Source organism: Sceloporus undulatus, chromosome 4, assembly GCF_019175285.1.
Source record: "Sceloporus undulatus isolate JIND9_A2432 ecotype Alabama chromosome 4, SceUnd_v1.1, whole genome shotgun sequence".
NCBI lineage: Eukaryota > Metazoa > Chordata > Lepidosauria > Squamata > Phrynosomatidae > Sceloporus > Sceloporus undulatus.
The window spans coordinates 921,831-941,343 of record NC_056525.1 but is presented as its reverse complement, the minus strand read 5'-3'; the positions used below and the strand labels follow the sequence as shown (position 1 = coordinate 941,343).

The window sequence follows — 19,513 nt, the reverse complement described above, 5'->3', positions numbered from 1 at the left end:
ACTATTCCTTTCCTTGATTTAGACACTATATTTCTATTGATGCTGCCTAAAATCGCATTGGCCCTTTTAGCTGCTGCATCGCACTGTTGACTCATGTTCAACTTGTGATCTACTGGGGCTCCTAGATCCCTTTCACATGTTCTGTTGTATAGACATGTGTCCCCCATCCTAAACCCTCTTTCTGTGGGTGAGTTATGTGCAAGACAGGAAAATTTTCCCTTAGCAAGTGGGTGAAGTGGGAGTGAGGTGTAAAGTGCTGGGGATAAACTCCTTCCCTCATTACGCTTTCTTTATTATAACTCCAGAGAGAAGATTTGGGGCAAGGGGAACTAGTATCAGCCCACCCAGGGAAGAAGAAAAGGCAAGTGTGGGGAAGGCATGGCAAAACCCCTGTCTAAGTCTAAACTTTATTGGTTTTGGTCCTAAGGCATCAGCCGTGGATAAACAGCCATTGTTGTGCCGTTCTTGCAATGCCTGGTGGGGGAGCGCAAGGAGGACGGAGTGGGCAATTGGGTGGGCACAGCCCTTTGAAGGGAGCAAGTTCTTGTTCAGAAAGTGCTGGCAAGGGGACGCCCTCACGCTGCCACCAGGGTTGGGGCTGGACCAGGCGCCGTCCGGTACTTCTCAATCACCTCTCGCAGCCCTTTGGAGAAATGGAGGTCGGCCCCGATGGTGAGGTAGCCCTGCGAGGGAAGGAGGGAGGGGAGAAGTTGAGGGGTGTGTGAAGGACTCTCTTCATGCCCCCCAAAACACACCCAGCAGAAGTAGGGCTGGGTGGCTTGGTGGCCCCGCTTACCATGTGATTAGTGACCACTTCCTTCATGAAGTCCATCCCTTCTGGAAGTGGGATCTGGACGCCCTTCTTGGTTTTTTCTGCAAAGGGGATGATGTGAAACTGGGCTGAGGAGGCATCTCTGACCATGTGCAGAGTCCATTCCTCCCTGTAGGTCTCTAAATGCAGTTGCTCCTTGAACCCCAAATCATCAGCCTGAGAGAGAAGAGTGGCAGGCATGCTGACCTGCAAGATGGCTGGGTCTGGGGCAGAGGGGCAGTATGGATCACCAGGTGCCTGACCACTCACCCACCCACCCCGAGACCCGCTCCTACCATTTATGAGGGGCATGATGGTCAGTTGCAGCAATGTCTTCAGGGGTGTCTGCAGTGGGATGAGCTGGAGCAGAGAGAAGAAGGGGAAGGGGAGGCAGGTGAGGGGGCTAGCTTGAGGTCCTGAAGCGGCTCCCTCATCAAACTGCTGACAGCTCTCCCAGTGGAGAGACTTCTGGTTCTGGCCTGCAGCTGCTTCCCTGGAAACTGGGGCAGAGAAGGCTCCCTCCAGACCCCTTTAGTCAGACCAGGGCAGCTTGTTGCAGTCCATTCATGGGCCAGGCCCCCTCCCTTGCCCAGTGCTACTTCTACTAGCCACAACTGGAGCCCTTCAAAGCCACCTTCACTTACTGCCAGAGATTCCAGGGCTGACTGGTTGGAGTAGATCCGGAACCTGTGCAAGGCAAAGAGAGCAGGCATTGAGCACCAGAGACCTGGCGGTGGCTGAGGGCCCTGCTTCTCCCACTTCCATAATAAAGGTCCCACACACAACCCATACCTTCTCAGGTCCAGCTGGACCTGGAGCGCTTTCTGACGCAAGGCCACCTTGGCACTCATCCGGGCTTCCTGCGGAGAAGACAAGGGCCACAGCTATTGCAAGGGATGCCAGGAGTCTCGCCTGGGCTCCATCCCTTGTGACAGGTGCAGCGGCAGTGCGCATGATGCAAGGACGAGGCCAGTCCGTTCTAGGCTTTGTTATGAACTTTAAGAGTACTACCCATTACATTCATAGAATCATGGAATCCTGGAGTTGGAAGAGATGCCTGGGGCCATCCAGTCCAAGCCCATTCTGCCATGCAAGAAGACACCATCAAAGCCCTCCTTGTGACCGATGGCCATCCAGCCTCTGTTTAAAAACCTCCAGAGAAAGAGACTCCACCACAGTGTCTTCTACTGTTGGACAGCTCTTACCGTTCTCCTAAGATAGAAAAGGAATCTCTTTTCCTGGAGTTAGAGTCCATTGCTCCATTTTCTAGTCTCTGGAGCAGCAGAAAACAAGCATTCTGCATCCTCAGTATGACACACCTTCAAATACTTAAACAGGGCTATCATATCACCCCTTAACCATCTCTTCTCCAGGCTAAATATACCCAGCTCCCTAAGTCATTCCTCATAGGACTTTATGGTTTCCAGACTTCCCCCATTTTGGTCCCTCTCCTCTGAACACGCTCAAACTTCAACATCCTTTTTGAATTGTGATGCATTTAATCTTACCAGTCAAACAGGCCCAGAACTTGACTAGCGCTTTTGAAACTTGGATTAAAACGCAGAGTGGAGTCACTGATCCCACTGCAAAGGAGCCGTCTTACCTCACCGCCAGCACAATCTTCCACAGCATTGCTGCTGAACTGGGCAGCCAGTTGCCTCCCCAACCACCCTCCCAAACCCCTTAGTCCAAAGCTGCAGGATGAAAAGACCCCCACAGATTCATCCTTCCATCTGCCCCGTGTCCCCTGCTTGCCTCACCATGGTCATGCTGGAGAGCTGGACGAGGGGCTGGTCAGCAGGGGCCAAGAAGATGTCAAAGAGGGCCGTGACGGAGATGGACATGCCGGAACTCTTGATGCTGCAATGTGGGGGGGCCGTGGCCTGGAGCCTCAGCAGCAGTGGGGCGTCCATCACAGACGGGTTCTGGGGCCACAAAGAGAGGGAGAAAAGAGGTTAGGTTAGCCCACCTGGACCCCAAAACAAGCAGAGGGGGTTTACCATGCAAAGCTGTGTCTACCTAAGGCTTGGCTGGCCTTTAGCTTTGATGAGAGGGGGATAGAATCATAGAATCATAGAGCTTTCTCGGTCCCCAGCAGTTGCACCTCCGAAGGTGGTGGGATTGAGAGATCTCCTTTAGATCTCAAGGCTCAGCTAGCTCATATCGGGGGACAGATAGCCTGGGCCCAAGCCTTAGAGACCACCCCACCAGGGCTTTTCTGCCATTTTCATCCTAAACTCAGTCCAGGCGGAGTTACTTTCCCGGGTCTCCTGAACTCTTACCAACATGACAATGCTCCCGAAGAACGAGGCTCGCAGCAAGACCTCCAGATCCTTTGGCACCTAGAAGGAGAACACAGCATCATGCTCAGCAAATTCTGGGCTTCCGTGATGCAGGTGTTGGCTATCTGGAGCCCCAGGCTGACATGCCTCTGCCCTCCACAGGTCTCCTCTCCTGACCCACCTCTGCACCGGCAATCTCCATGTTCAGGACACCAGCGTGATAGTAGGCAAAAAGGGCAGAATCGAAGAAGTACTCTGAGACAGCCAGGTAGACCATGCGCTCCGTCTCTTTGACCAGGGGCTCCGGGGCCACGTTGGGCAGCGTCACGTTGTCCCCCTGTAAATGAAAGAACATGCCCTGTGGAAGAGTGAAGAGAAAGGGGATTGGCACAATTAGACCCAGCCATAAAAACTCCTGTGCCAACCCTGAGCTGCCCTAAACAACAGGCACACTGGGAAGAATGCTTTCTAGCAGGTTACTACAACTGGTCTGAGCCCACCCCCAGGTCCCTAAACCCACCCTGCAGCTCCTCTTAAGGAATAGTGAATTAGGCAGATGGGTTTGGGAGTCCGGTGCTATCTTTTTATCTAAAAGGCAAAGGTCCTGAGAGAGCACCTGCAATGAATATACAAATGGGGGGGGGGGGGAGGTGTATTTGCTCAAATGACAGCAGCTAAAATGGGGACCAAGCCTGGGTTATACCAGTTCCAAGAAACAGAACTCCAGAGTGTAAAATCCAAATATAATTTTATTTATAGTCCAAGGAAACCATTATTCACACAAGACACTCACTCATGCACACATTCAAGAACTAACTGTATAAAACAGTATAAAAATGGTAGCAGATAAAGGAGGGGTGCAGAGGGCCTTTGTGTTGAAGGACAACTGAAGTGCAACACCCAATGGGCAGCTGAATGCATAGACCTTCACGCATGCTCATCTGTGCACAATTCACATTCAAGCCCATTGACACGCAATAGTACCACACACACAACTCTGCTTCTGCAGGTGAAGCTACGCGGGCAAAGACACCAACAGGATTCCAGCCATGGAGTGTGGCCCCACTTCCCCTTCTTAGGCCCCTTCCCTGCAGCATTCCCTCTTCCTTGGTTCCCTCCCACCTCACAGGTACCTTAAAACTCAGGTCCATGGTGTCCGAAGTGACCATGGGGTCATCCAGCAGGGAGTAATCTATCCCGATGTGTTCATCCACTGGGTTCCGCACTGCGAGGCAGGAAGAGTGAATGACTCCCTGGGCTGGCCGAACTTGGCCCCCAGGACCCACGGGGCCAGCCCCCTTTCCAAACCTTGACCCCTCTTTCATGCCTGAACAGGAGCCAACTGGAGCAATGTGCCAAACACCTCACTCTGCCCTCGTTGCATCCTTCCTGCCATTCCTTGCTTACCTGGCAGCGAAGAGCCATTTCCCCCGCAGTCCAAACTCACCTGGGACTGTGTCCAGCACAGAGTTGAGGAGCACCAGTCCTGCATGGTTCAGCACAGGGCAGATCTGGAAACAAAGGAAGATCATCGGAGGCATGAGGGGAGACAGGTTGCCCCCACCCCATCCTGCCAGATGCACAGTTCATATCCTCCAGTTATCACAATTTGGCTGGGACAGTCCCAATTAATTCTCTGCTGTCCCACTTTTTTCAGTTGCTTTTAAAATGTCTCAGTTGCTTCCTTCCATTCCTCCTTCTGTCTTTGTCCTTGGCTGCAAGCTGAGCTCAAAATACAAAAGTAGAGCCCAAACAGACAGGCCAAAATAAAGCTGCTTTGGGCCACTTTGAAAGTGTGCTTTTTAAATGACGCATGTGTCCTATAAGGCCAGAAGCCGCACCAAAGCCATGCTCCAATGCTAAGGACTGGAGCGCAGTTTTGGCGCAGCTTCTGACCTCTTAAGATGCATGTGTCATTTAAAAGGCATACTTCCAAAGTGACCTGAAGCAGCTTTATTTTGGCCTGTCTGTTTGGGCCCGTAGTTTGCACTCAATTGGAGGGGCAGAATCCTGCCCTTCCCAGGAGGCTCCAGCAAAAGCAAACCAGGGCAGACTCTCCTAGCTGGCCTGTTGTTCTTCATTAAAAACTTGTGCCATCTTGACCACATCTCTCCCAGTTTCCATTGGTGAAATGTTGGAGGGCATGAGGGGCTTAAAGATCCTACCCCCAAATGACAGATAGAAGTGGAACAGATACAGCACTCTGAACATGCATAATAGTATTCTTTTCACTTTGGCCTTGCGTGCAAGCTCTGGAGTCGGGGATCAACCACAGAGCCTGGCCAAAGCTCCCAGAGATGCAATACCAAGTAAGCACTGGGCCTCCCATCCCAAAGCTTTCTGATGAAGTCATATCTCCACCACCAACAACCATTGGTCATCCAGATGTCCAGTGCTCCCCTCCAGCTCCCAGAAACCCTTCAGGGAATGGTGGAGGAAGTTGCTTTCCATCTGCCCTGCCTGGCTCTGGACTATCCTGGGCCTCACCTGTTGGTTGAGGAGGAAACGCATCCCTGTGGTGATAAAAGTGGCCAGGAACTGGTACACCTTCCTGGAGAGAGAAAAGGAGAACACAAAAGTTGGGTGCATCGATCCCCTTTGCCTTCTTCAAAAGGGAAAAGCAAAGATTCCTCCCTGCAAACAACCTCCACATCTGGACAGACGCTTAGCCTGACCTCCCTTTGCTAGCCTCCTGGGGTCAGTGGTCAGCCTGAGGATTCCCTGCAGAGCCATAGACTGCCCAGCAAAGACAACAGCGCTGGGTCACATTCCTGACCCCCAACCCACGCTCTGAGACCCCCGATCCTAGATTGGGTCCCTGGCTCTTTCAGCTGCCCACAGTGCACAGTTAGTACCCTTTGGCCATGGATCCAATCTATGGAATCCTTGGATTTGTAGTTTGGGGAGGTGAGAGGATGCTAATTCTCTGCTAGGGAGGGCATAGCTTTTTAGCAGGAAATGCCCAGGTTGATGTTGCTGTGTGCCTTCAAGTTCTCGCCAACTTATGGCAGCCCTAAGTGTGGCGTAGTGGCTTGGGCATTGGACTACCACTGGAGACCAGGGTTCAATTCCCAGTTTGGCCATGGAAACCCACTGGGTGGCCTTGGGCAATAAATCACACTCCCTCAGCCTCAGGAGGAGGCAATGGCAGACCACCTCTGGACAAATCTTGCCATGAAAACCCCATGATAGGGTCGCCATAAGATGAAAACGACATGAAGACACACAATGCACATAAACACACAAGGTGACCTTATCGCAGGGTTTTCTCGGCAAGATTTGCTCTGAGGAGATTTGCCTTTGCCTTCCTAGAAGAAGGCTGGGAGAGTACCACTTGACCAAGGTCACCCAGTGGGTCTCCATGTCTGACCAAGGATTTGGCCCCTGTTCTCCTGTTGTCCAAGTGCATCACTCAGGCCACTGGACCACACTGGACCACCTCTGTCCAAACCACAAACCCTAGGTTTTGAGAAGATGGAGCCAAGTCAGTCAGAGTGGCATCCCAGTTCTATAACTGTGCAGTGTAGAAACAGCAAAGGAGTGTCTGGGTCTCTCAGGGGTGCCTTGTCCAGGTGGGACCAAGCAGGGCTTGGTGGAAGAAAGGAGGACGAGATCCCAAGGGAAGGGAGATGCATTCTGCTGAGGAAGGGAAAGGGCAGGGCTCTGGCGGCAGATTTGTTATAACCCATGGCGATCCCATGGATGAGACATCTCCAAGGCCTTTCTTAAACTCCCCTGCTTTGCTCAATTCCTGCAAACTCAGACTCAAAGTGATCTCTTTAATGGAGTCCATCCATCTTGCATGCAGCCTTCTTCTCTTTCTACTTCCTTCTACCTTTCCCAGCATTACTTTTTTCCCCAATGATCCATGCCTTCTCATGATGTGTCCAAAGTACAACAACCTGAGTTTTGTCATCTTGGCTTCTAGGGAGATTTCTGGCTTGATCTGCTCCAGGACCCCTTGGTTTGTCCTTTTGGCTCTGCCCTCTTTTCCAGCCCTACATCATCTCAAATGAGTTGATTTTCCTCCTATCCTCCTTCTTAACTGCCCAGCTCTCACATCCATCCATGGGAATAGGGAACACAATGGCTTGTACAATTTTAACATTCATGCTCAGTTGTATATCTTTGCATTTTAGGATCTTTTCTAGTTCTTTCATATCTCCTTTCCCCGTTCTTAGTCTTCTTCTGATTTCCTGGCTGCACTCCCCATTTCTATCCATATTTGATCCCAGGTTTGGGAATTCTTTGACTATTTCTATTTCATTGTTTTCTAATTCAAATTTGTGTAGGTTCTCTGTGACATATATGTTACACATCATATGTGAGCATATCTAAAGAGAGGGGTATACATGAAATAAATAAATAATACCTGAGCGTGCCGCTAAATCCGGCATGCATCCGGGCGATGGAGGCGCTGCAGCTGCTGTTGGAGATCTTGAGGCGCCCGCTGCTGTCCTTGGAGAGCTCCAGCGCCGTGTGGATTTGAACCCCTTCGGCCGAAGTGTTGATGGAGCCAATGTCGTAACTAGGGGGCAAGAGCAAGTCAATCATGTTCTATTGGGAGTGATGCTTTTCAGTGACTTGGCCTTCCATTCACATCTGTTGGAATGATGGCAAGCTGCCTTGTGTCCCAGGGAAGGACAAAATGGACCTTAAGGGGCCATCCAACCCAAAGCCCTTCTGCCATGCAGGAATACATAAACCAAGTACTCTCTGAAACAGATGGACACCCAGCCTCTCTTTCAAAACCTCCAAACACCCTTGAATTCAAGGGAGTGAAAAGGATTTTTTGGGGAGGAGGAAAGGTCTGTAGGTTATAGATTGTGAATATACCTGAGAAAAGGGAGGAATTTAGGGTAAAGAGAGTCCAAAAAGAGCTAAAAGGATAAATATTTACACTTGGCGTTTTCAAGGCTTTGGAGAAGAAGCCGGATGTGGAGACATCTTTTTCTCCACTTTCTATAGACAAAAGCTAAGTTCTAAGTTGAGTCTAAAGACTAAACACCAGAAACAGAGAAATTGCGACCTCTGCTGGTGGGAGGTGGAATTTATCTCTTGTTTATCATAATAAAAGAAGAAGAAAGAAGGCGATTTAAAATATATGGTGATATAATGTAATGTGGAGAATTGTTAAAAGGTACAAAGGAAAGTGGGGCTTGTAAGAATTATTTGAAGAAATTATATTACTTTTGAATTAAGGTCAAAACAACTATTTTGGTTAACTTTTAGGATTTATAATAATACGATCTGGAAACAGATATTTGGCATTAATATAAGATCCTCCATATAGATAAACGTGTCAATATATTGAAGGTTGTACACTCCCCCCCCCCCTTAAGGACAAAATGGCAACTAGATCACAACTTGCAAAACAGCAGCAGCAGCAACAGCAACAACAGAGGAAATTATCACAAGAATCCATTAAAACACAAGACATGAACATGGTACTGCTAGAAGAGATAAGACAAATGAGACAAGAGATGAAACAAGACAAAGATGATTTGAGGAAAGATATGGAGAGGATGAAAGGAGAAATTAAACTAGAAATAAGACAAGATCTCCAGGAAATAACAAAATCAATTAAAACAATAACAACAGATGTTTAACAGGTTAAATCAAAAATTAAGGATCTAGAGAGAAGGAATACAGAGTTAGAAGAGAAACTAACAGAAGAAACTGAGAAGAGGAAAGAATGACTCAAGAGCAGAAGAACAGAGAGAGATGTCTAAAAATGCGTGGGTTACCTGAAGAAGAAAATGAAGATATTTATGATAAAGTGACGGAAATCTTTGCAGATTTTATGGAAATAGACAAAATGACAATGGAGATTCAGATCGATAAAACATTTAGAATTAATTCCTGGGTTGCTAGGCAAAAGAAATTGCCTAGAGACGTTGTAGTTTATTTTACCAGGACTCATTTAAAAGAAAAGATACTATTACAACATTATGAAAATAAATTAACAGTGAAAGGAATGGAGTTACAATTATTGAAAGATGTGCCGGGACCGGTTTTGAGGAAAAGAAGATTAAGAGATATGGAGGTAAGATACAGATGGGAAAATCCCAAAGGAATTTCTTTTTACTATAAACAGGAAAGAATTAAAATAACAAATGTTCAGGACGCGAAGAAATTTGCAGAGGAATTAAGTGTAGAAACAGATCAAACAACGGAAGAGAGATTAGAGGAACTGAGGAAAAAACAAAGGAAGAAGGTCAAAAGAAAGATGAAGATTCAGATGCAGAGAATGAAGGAGAGGAATTGAATGTACCAGAGATTGAATCATCCTCCCACTTTATATAAAAATATGTAATCATAAATAGAAGAAAGATGAATCGAAATATAAAATACTTGACCTGGAACGTAAAAGGACTAAATAGTCCAAAAAAGAGAAGGATAATTTACCTGAACAAGATGAAAATGGACATTTTATGTTTGTAAGAAACGCACATCAAAAATACAGAATTAAAATATCTGCACCAACCAAAATTAGGAAAAGAATTTATTTCAGCATGCATTAAGAGAAAGAAAGGAGTAGTGATTTATGTTAAAGAAGGGATTAGGGCAAAAGAACTTTTTAATGACCCACAAGGAAGATATATTGGTTTAGAAATTGAGCACCATATCGGCAAAGTCCTAATTGTAGGAATATATGCACCAAATGAGAAGAAAGATAAATTCTTTGTTAACCTGACAAAAATCTTGACCCAATATGATTATGAACATACGATTTTGATGGGAGATTTCAACGGGGTAATCGACCCGCAGATAGACAGGAAATCTATCAAAGTAAAAAAGAAAGTGCAAGGTAAACTTCCAAGACCTTTTTTCGATTTACAAGATGCGATGTCATTAATGGACGCTTGGAGAGTGAGAAATGGAACTGAAAAAGAATATACTTATTATTCAGAAGCACAAAAATCATGGTCCAGAATTGATTTCTTTTTTTTTGATTTCGACATCACTAATCCCAAAGAGTCAGAAAACAGAAATACTACCAAAAATTACTTCGGACCATCACCCAATCACATTAGAAATCCAAAACTTACCTAAAGAACATAACTGGAGATTAGAGGAATCACTTTTAAGAGATGAAAAGATATTAAAAGAAGCACAAGAACACTTTAAAGAAAACCTGGACAATGAAGTCAAGATACAAACAGTATGGGATGCTTCAAAAGCAGTAATGCGAGGGTTCTTTACACAAAAAAGCATAGAAAAGAGGGGAAAAAAACAGGGAAACAAATTAAATTTATTATTACAAGAAATTAAAAAGAAAGAAACTCAACGGGAAAAAAATCCCGAGAAAAAAGATTTGCTAGATGAAATAAAAATAATGCAGAAACAGAAAAGAAGCTCAGAATGCCAAACAAAAGTTCTTTGAAACAGCTGACAAACCAGGAAAGTGGCTGGACTGGAAACTTAGGAATGAAGAATGTTGAAAAGAAAACAACGGGAATGAAATTCAAACTGATCAACAAAAATTATTCACACTTTCTAAAGTAAAGAAGGAAGAAATCAGAAATTTTCTTAAAGATCAAAAGATAATATCAATCGACGAAACTCAAAGAATTGAATTAAATAAAGATATCACCATTAATGAGATTTCGGAAGCAATCAGAAAAATGAAATTAGGTAAATCTCCGGGGCCGGAGCAGAAATTATTAATCCATTGTAGTGTGTGATGAATACAATCTTAAAAGAAGGAATTCCAGAATCCTGGCAATCATCTTTCATCACATTAATTCCTAAATCTGAAGCAGAAATTCAAGAGATCAAAAATTTCAGACCTATCTCTCTCCTAAATAATGACTATAAAATTTTTACCATGATATTGGCTGATAGATTGAAAAAGATTTTGACCCAATGGATAAATGGAGATCAGGTTGGCTTTTTACCAGGAAGGCACTTGAAGCAGAATGTAAGAAATATAATTGATTTAATAGAATATCTGGATAAAAAACCAAATTGTCAAGCTGCTTTAATTTTTTTTGGACTGTGAAAAAGCATTTGATAACGTTAATTGGGACTTTATGATTGAAACTTTAGAAAGATTGAAATTGGGTAAAAATTTTATTGGATGGGTTTCCGAAATCTATAAAGTACAAAATGCAAGAATTTTAGTGAATGGAAGTAAAAGGGACAACTCTTCAATACAAAAAGGTACCAGTCAAGGCTGCCCACTTTCTCTTCTCTTGTACATAATAGTAGCTGAAATACTAAATAATTTGATCAGATCGGAAAATGAAATTACTGGAATAAAAGTTAAGAAGTTCGAACATGAAATTAAATCTTATGCCGACGATATGATGATAACCTTATCTAACCCATTGGAAAGCGTTACAAAACTTTTGACAACTATAAAACAATTTGGATATTACGCAGGTCTGAAAATAAACGAAAATAAAACTAATGTCTTAGTAATGAATATGAATAAAAAACAAGAAGAAGAATTTACAGAAAAATCAGGTCTGAACATTAAAAAGATGGTGAAATATTTAGGATTAAATATAACAACTAAAAATTCTGAGTTATTTAAAAACAATTATGAAAAAACGTGGCAGGAAATCAAGAGACAATTACGGAAATGGTCAAAACTGAACTTATCTTGGTTGGGAAGGATCTCTACCATAAAAATGAATGTCCTACCTAAAATAATGTACCTATTTCAATCGCTACCAATAATCCAAAACGATACTCCCTTTAAAGCATGGGAAAAAAGACCTAACAAATTTTATATGGAAACAGAAGAAACCGAGAATTAAGATGAAAATTATGCAAGAAAGAAGGGATAAAGGAGGATTGGAGATTGCCAAATCTAAGACTTTATTACTATGCATCCTGTCTTGATTGGTTTAAACAACGGATAAGATTGGAAGAGGAAAAAATACTGCAATTGGAAGGGTTCAATTTAATTTACGGATGGCATGCATATATGATGTATGATAAAGTCAAAGTAAATAAGCAATTCAATGATCATTTCATTCGCAGAAGTTTATTAAGGATATGGTTAAAATATAAAAACAAATTAATAAGAGGAATACCAAAATGGATTTCGACGAATGAAGCTTTTTTTGCAAGAGAAAAATTAAAACAAGATAATTGGCCTACATATAAAGAGTTATTAAAAAAAGAAAAAGGGGAAGAGAAAATCAAATCAATGGAGGAATTAACACAGGAAGGATATGAAAACAATTGGTTCCTATATAGACAAATACATGAGAGATTTAGGACAGATCAAAAATTGTTTGGATTTGAGAAGGAAGAAACTGAGCTTGAGAAAGTATTAACTTTAGAAAATCAACATACTATCTCCAAATTATATAAAATACTGTCTGAACCCATCAAACAATACATGATAAATTGGGCTAGAGATGTTGGTCAGCCGATATTATTAGAGGAGTGGGGGGAAAATTGGAAAAGAAGAATCAAACACACATTAAGTTATGGAGTAAGAGAACAATATGATAAGATGCAATTTAGATGGTATTTGTCACCAGAGAAAGTATCTAAAATATATAAAGATACTAAAGATACTTGTTGGAACTGTAATAAAAGCTCAGGGACCATGTTTCATATATATTTGGTGGAGATGTCAGCGGGTTAAGAAATTTTGGGAAAGCATGTTAGAGACTGACTAAATTGGAGATGGATCCCAAAGTGTTTTTGTTCGGCATGGAAAATAAATATGGGAAAATGATGTTTTATTTGTTAACTGCTACAAGATCCACAATTGCAAAAAAATGGAAAGGAAATGATGAATTGACGGTACAAGAATGGCTTTTGAAATTGTATGAATTTATGGAATTAGATAAGTTGACATGTTTATTAAAAGACAAAAGCTTAGAAAGATACAGAACGGAATGGCAACCAGTTATTAATTGTCTGAAAATAGAGAAAGGTGATAATGGAATAATAGCTTTTGATAAATGAAATCTGTATATCAGCCAACTAAAGAAGATTAAGTAAAAATAAAGGGGGGAAAAGAGATACCAGGGAAGAAGATATCATGGTATGAGAAGAGGGAAGGAATTTAAAGGGAAAAGGGCCTATCTCTTCATGTAGAACTTAGTTAAAGTGATTATAAGGAAAAGTTAAACACGAAGGAAGGTCCTTTCTCTCAGGGAGACTGGAGAGTAGTAATAATCGCTGTAAAGGAAAGGAAGTCTTTGTTTATTTGGTTTATTGTGTTTGTTTTTATGTATATGTGACCAATGTAGCTGTAGGTATATGTATATATATATATATATATATGTTTTATGTTTTATGTGATATAGTTTGTGTATGAAAATTTTAAATTAAAAATAAATTGGGAAAGAAAACAAAACAAAACAAAACCTCCAAACGAGGAGAAGTAGGATATAAACAAGTTATATAATAGTAACAGGCATCATTATGACAACTATTGTGAGAATGAAAGTGTGGGGGGGGGGGGGCTCACTCCATTCACCATGGGAACAACCTCCATTTCCCCAGGAAAAGAAGGAATCTGGCAGCACCTCTGGTTTATTTCAACATGACCATTCCTGGATCTCAACCACTTCTTCCAATGCACTGATGGAAACCATGTTACTTTAGCCAAATTGATTTAGGTACAGCTGCCTAGCTGGGGGAATGGGTCCAAATGTAATGGGACAAGTGCAAATGTTAAACCTTCAAAGAGTAGTGTAAAATGGTGCAGGTCTTACAGGTGGTGAAAGGACAGAGTGGGTTGAAATGGTGAGAGGGGGTCTGCATATCCCTGGGGGCAAGGACCCTCTACCCACCCATGACCTAGGTCACCCAGAAGGCACAGGGTGCAGCTAGTGGAAGCCATCCATCTGAATGCTGCTGGTTGCCCCACTGATGCCCTCAGAGGAACAGCTCCTTGGCACTGGCTTCCTCCAAGGTCCCCAGTTGTGCCAAGAATGGACTCTGGGCCCCGCAACTGGCGTGGATGGGAAGGAGAGGATGGGAGGACACTCACAAGAACCAGTAGAGGAGCTGTCGCCGGAAGCGGAGGCTGATGGAGGCATTGCGGATGTCAAAGGCCAGGTGCTGCTGCGGCTGGAAGCGGAGGTCGGAGGAGGGCAGATTGAGGTGGGTCACCCTCACGCTGGGTTCATAGGGAGATACACAGAGATTGGCTCCAGGAGGGCCGGATGCAGATGACCAGGTCTCTCTCCCCCTCCCCAGGTTTGGTTTACCAATGGCAGAATCAATGCCCAGAACTAAAGGCGTAACTCCTTCCCCAGTCCCTTCCTGAATCTCCCAACATTTCCCATTGCACCCATATACTATATCCATCATCATCATCATCATTCCCACCTTCTCCCAAGGCTGGGACTCAGGGCAGCTTACAACATTAAAAAACACCATACAGTTAAAAACATATAAAAACAGTATATTAACATAAATGAAATGGGTAACTGGGTGACAAATGAACCAGGATCCAGCAGGGAGCCTCACACTAAACTCACAGGGCTGGAGTTTCTTGCAGCCTCCCTATTGTACTCCCCTCTTTATTTTTTCTGCTTATTTCATTCAACTTCTATGCTGCCACCATTCCTAGAATAGCCCAGGTGTGTCCTTCTTCTGGAACTGGCCTTGGGACCCCCAACCATCATAACTCATAACCCCCCATCACAACTAGCCTTGGGGCCCCCAACTATCTTAATTCAGCCTTGACTCTCTCAAAGCAAAGACCACTCTGAATGTTCCTGTGCCCCCTGCAAGTGCTGTTCACCTCCATGTGCCCATCTGTTCAATTCCATGCCACTTTTGCCTGCTCTGCCTTCCCCGTAGCAAAGTCCTTGGCTTGCCAACACCCCTCCTGGTGCCTTCTGCCAGGTCCCAAGACCCGTGCTGCCACCCAAAGGGCTTCTCTGGGGGTCACAATCTGTCCTCCCCACAGTCCAAGCCTGTCCCCACAAGGCACACATATACACACCCTCACCAGTCATATCCCTTCCCATTGCTTCCTGTGAAAAGGCCAGGGGTCCATTCACACTCCATCACACCTATGGCACTATGATTTCCACATTAACCGCCTTGGCTGCATCCTCTAGAGTCCTGGTGTGTCGTCTGGGAAGGCGCTAGAGATCTCTCCCTGACAATTCTGAATATCCTCTCTGAACTGCAACCCCAGGATCCCATAGGATGTTTCTGTGGCAGTTAAAGGGGGACCACTGTGCTATCTTTGTATAGCATGGCAGGGTCCCAGTGGGGTCCAGCTCCCCCACCCAGCCCTAGACCACCACTGCCCTGCCATGCCAACACACCTCTTGTCCGGCTCACAGGGTCACTGCTTCGGCTTGCAGCTGTGCAAACGTCAGCTGGACAGGGTGGGCAAGATTTGACTGCTGGGGGGGGGGGGGGGTGGGATGTGTTGGAGCCTATATCATTTTGTTGAGAAGCCCCCATCCTTTGGATGGGAGGGCTTTAGGCCCCCAATATGTTCCACACGGAGAGGTGAGAGCCCTGCCTCTTCTCTCTTCCTTGGCTGGCTCAACAGCCCTTCCTTGCAACACCGCCTCACCTTTTCCCTTTTCCCAGGTGCAGAATGTAGCCCCAGGTGGGGCTCCTTCCACCTGAACCAGCCACCCTTGCAAGGGGAAAAGGCCAAGAGGTGCTGAGTGTCGGGACGACTTAGGGGCTGCCTCTGCCCAATGGGACCGGCCTCCGCCCCAACAGCCCCCCCACCCCCCCCCCCCCCACTCACTTGCTGATGTTGTAATGGAACTGGCCTTCCTTGCCATGCAGGTCAGGGATGGTGATGTTCTCCAGCTCTTGCTCCACAAAACGCAGCCCCTCCTGCTTCACTGCAAAATCCAAGGGGGCTGGGGGTCACCTCTTGCCCCCCATCCCAAACTGCCCCCCAAGTTTCCCAGTTTGCCATCAGGCAGCCCTCCTCAGTATCCCCACACCCTTTGCCTCTGCCCATCTGGGCATCATGAGGCCATCCATGCCCAGCCAAGAGGTCAAACCAGGTGGGAGGGGATGCATTAGGGTCCCACGGCTGCCATGCAGAAGGGGCCAGGCTCACCCCCTCCCCATGCCCTCCCCGGGCAACTTACCCAGCTCCAAGCCCTTGGCAGTGATCCTGATCTTGCAGGCTGGCATCTCTGTGGTGCCAGCGGATGCCATCCCCAGAAAGGGCAGCAGCAGTGGGAATAGGAAGGAGATCCTCCGAGCCATGATGCTGCCTCAAGCTGCCTTGAGTCCCTATGTATGGCGCAAGGCTGGGTAGAAATAAATCATCATCATCATCATCATCATGTCGGAGATCACCCTGCAAAGGGAAAACGGGCGGAAGGAGCTGGTTCCAGGCTGTCAGCAAAGAGGACCTTGGGGTTATTGCGGAGCATGAGCCAGCCCTGGGATGCTGCAGCAAAGGAGGCGAATGCTGTCAGCCTGCCTTAGTCAGAGAAAGCTGTTTAGAGACGTTTTCCAAGGCCTGGGCCCCTGGGGGCCACAGGCAGCCTCCCCCCCACCGGGAAAGAGGCCTTCCCAAGGGGCTGGGGGGCCGAAACAGGCGGAGGCTGCCGCCTTCCTCAAGGAAAGGGCTTCCAGAGAAACTGAGGGGGCCAAAGCTCAGGAAGAGCCCTTCCAGAAGACGGCCACAGGGCCCCCAAGACCCCCCCAAAAAAAGTACCCCTAAGAGAGCGGTGGGCTTTCTGGGCAGAGAGAGAGGGGGGGGGCTTGGGAGCCTGGGCTCGACGTCTTCAAGGCCAGTCCGAGGGTGGAAGGGGACCCCGCCGGAGCAGCCAGGAGGAGCCGAAGGAAGGAGCGGGAGAGGCAGCGGAGGAGGCTCCGGTCCTCCTCGGCCCTTTGGCTGGCCATGCCTTTCCCCGAGGAGGCAAGAGGAAGGGGCAGGGAGAGCCAGCAGGGCCCACGGACAGATCAGAAGGGATCCTCCTGGGAGCCCTCAAGCAGCCCTCCTCCTCCTCTCTCTTCTTTCCCTCTCCCTTCCCTCCCTTGCCTTCCTGGGGCTCTTTGCCTTCCCTTCCCGCCGGAGAAAGAAGAGGAGGAGAGAGAGAGAGAAGCCCCCCAGCGCCCACCTGCCAGCCTTCCTCCTCCTCCTCCTCCTGGGCTTGGTCCCTCGGCGCCTTGCCCTCCTGGAGCCTTTAGAGCCAGAGGAGGAGGAGGAGGAAGGCCAGGGAGGGAGGCAGAGCAGCAGCAGCAGCAGCAGCAGCAGGACCTCCCCTCCCTCTTTCCTTTCTGGAGGGAGGGCTGCTGCGGGATTCGCCCTCGGTCCGGACGGAGCCTGGCCAGGCAGAGAGCCAGCGATCCCAGGGCTTCCCCCAGAGGCAGCCCCCTCCTCCCCGGCCCCACAGACCCCAGGCAGGCAAAGGGCTGCAAGAGGAGGCGAGCTCTCAGCCCGAGGGAGGGAGGGAGGGAGGGGGCCTGGGCCAGGAGCAGGAGAGCAGAAGGGTCCTGCCAGGCCTCCCTCCTCCCCAGCGGCCTCTTTGCCCTTCTCCTGATGGGGCCAAAGCAGCACAGCCGCCTCCTCCCCTCGGCCCCCTCGGCTTCTTCTTCTTCTTCCCGGAGGCAGCCATTGCTGGGCTTCTGGGGGGCCCTGCAGAGCCCCAGCAGCCAGCCAGCCTCGCCCTCTCCAAAGCTTGTTGCTTTGTCCCTTTGGCTGCTGCTGCTGTCGCTGGGCTCCTCTCCTCCAGCCCCACATCCATCCTCTCCAAGGCATGGCCCTCCTTCTGGGCTTCTGTATCTCTTGGCCCTTGAGGATCTTCTCTAGTTCTTTCATGGCAGCCCTTCTCATTCCCTGACTGCACTCCCCTCTCGGATCTAGCATCTTTGATCCAAGGTACAGCAACTCGGCCACTGTTTCTCTCCGCTTGACTTTGCCTAGAATGATCCTCCTCCTCCTCCTCCTCCTCCTCCTGCCTTTGCCCTTTCGGCTCTTCCTCAGGGGTTGCTCTGAAGGACGCAGCTGCCTCTCCCTCCATTTCTAGGGACCTTTGAGCCCTGACCTCCCCTGGAATCTCTCCCCAGATCCCTCCCTGGGGCTGGTGGTCAGGGCTTTGGAAGCGAAAGCAAGAGATGTCCCTCCTGGAGAGGGCTGGACCCCTGCTGCCTCTCTCCTTGGCCTGCAGTGCGGGACAGGGAGAAGAAGGGCGGAAGCCTCCCAGCGCAAGGACTGCTTTGCTCTTGGTTGGCTTCATGGACCTCTAGAAGTGGTCTCTTTGAAAACAGAGAAGGGCCCGGCCTCATTCCAGTCCCAGGGACTCACTGGTTCAGGCTCCTCTCCCCAGTTGCCTCTCCTTCTCAGCAAAGCCCCCCTGAGCAGAGTCTATGGCCTTCTCCATTCCAAAGCAGTCTGGGCAGAAACGCCATGACTGGGCAATGACATGTTTCACCCTGCCCTTTCCAAGCTGCCCCCATTGAGTGGATCCAACTGCATGGAAGAGAACCCCAGTCCAAGCCCCTTCTTCTGCCATGCAGGAACTCTCAATCAGAGCATCCCCACTGACAGATGGCCATCCAGCCTCAAAGACTCCACTACTCTCTGAGGAAGGAGTTTGTTCCCCTGTCGAACAGCCCTTACTCTCAGGAAGTTCCTCCTCATGTTGAGCTGGACTCTCTTTTCCTGCCGTTTGCATCCATTGTTCCGCGTCCTAGTATCTGGAGCAGCAGAACATAAGCTTGCTCCCTCTCCCAGAGTTGGAAGGGACCCCCAAGGGCCATTCAACCCAAACCCCTTCTGCCATGCAGGAAGACACAATGACAGATGGCCATCCAGCCTAGAACCATAGAGCTGGAAGAGACCCCAAGGGGACATCCAATGCAACATCCTTCTGTTCTGCGAGAGGACACCATCCAAGCCCCATGGCCTCCAAAGAAGGAGACTCCAACACAATCCAGAGCAGCTCATCTTCCACTATTGAACAGCTCTTACCTCCTAGAAGTTCTTCCCAATGTTTAGGTGGGATCCCTTTTCCTGTAGCCTCCAGATCCGTTGCTTCTTCACGTCCTACTAGTCTCTAGGAGCAGCAGAAAAGGAGCTTGCTCTTTCTTCCCTCTGAAGAAGGAATCTGCAGAAAGAATCTCTTCTTCTTGTGTTTGCATGTTCTCCGCCAGGAAATCCTAAATTGGGCTGCAAAGGTCAGCTGACACCGCAAGTTCATCGCAAATTCCTTTCTCCAGGGAAACTGGCGCATGAGTCACTGCGGTTTGGGGGCCTGTGGTGCCAGACCAAGACTTGTTGCTGCCTGAAGCAGAGCCCAGACTCCTCATCCCCAATGCTAGCGAAATGCTGGGGCCTCCTTGGTGGCTGCTCCCAAAAGTGTGGTACTCCCTCCCCAGACTGGTACCCTCCATGGCATCCTCCCAGAGGCAGGGAAAGACCCTTTGGCTTTGAGAGCCCTTGAAAGACAAACAGTTGATCATAGAATCATTGAATCCTAGAGTTGGAAGAGACCCC

At 47.5% G+C, this 19,513-nt stretch overlaps 1 protein-coding gene across 6 annotated transcripts; it reads right to left on the bottom strand.

The window, feature by feature from the left end:
* Positions 1–388: 388 nt before the first annotated feature.
* LOC121929931 (phospholipid transfer protein) lies at positions 389–19,146 on the bottom strand. 6 transcript variants are annotated; one of them, XM_042465960.1, is made up of 16 exons: positions 18,989–19,146; positions 16,152–16,316; positions 15,797–15,896; positions 14,063–14,191; positions 7,466–7,621; positions 5,581–5,644; positions 4,541–4,604; positions 4,227–4,318; positions 3,275–3,451; positions 3,094–3,153; positions 2,572–2,736; positions 1,604–1,671; positions 1,456–1,498; positions 1,108–1,171; positions 797–873; positions 389–683 (listed from the first exon to the last, which is right to left on the bottom strand). In XM_042465960.1, the coding sequence occupies exons 2-16, from the start codon at positions 16,270–16,272 to the stop codon at positions 576–578; spliced, it is 1,488 nt and encodes a 495-aa protein (XP_042321894.1). In that variant the 5' UTR covers positions 16,273–16,316; positions 18,989–19,146; the 3' UTR covers positions 389–575. The 6 variants fall into 6 exon arrangements, with proteins under 6 accessions (XP_042321894.1, XP_042321898.1, XP_042321895.1 ...); XM_042465964.1 differs by having other exon boundaries at positions 3,275–3,430; XM_042465961.1 differs by lacking the exon at positions 18,989–19,146 and adding an exon at positions 17,136–17,270.
* Between the last annotated feature and the right edge of the window lie 367 nt (positions 19,147–19,513).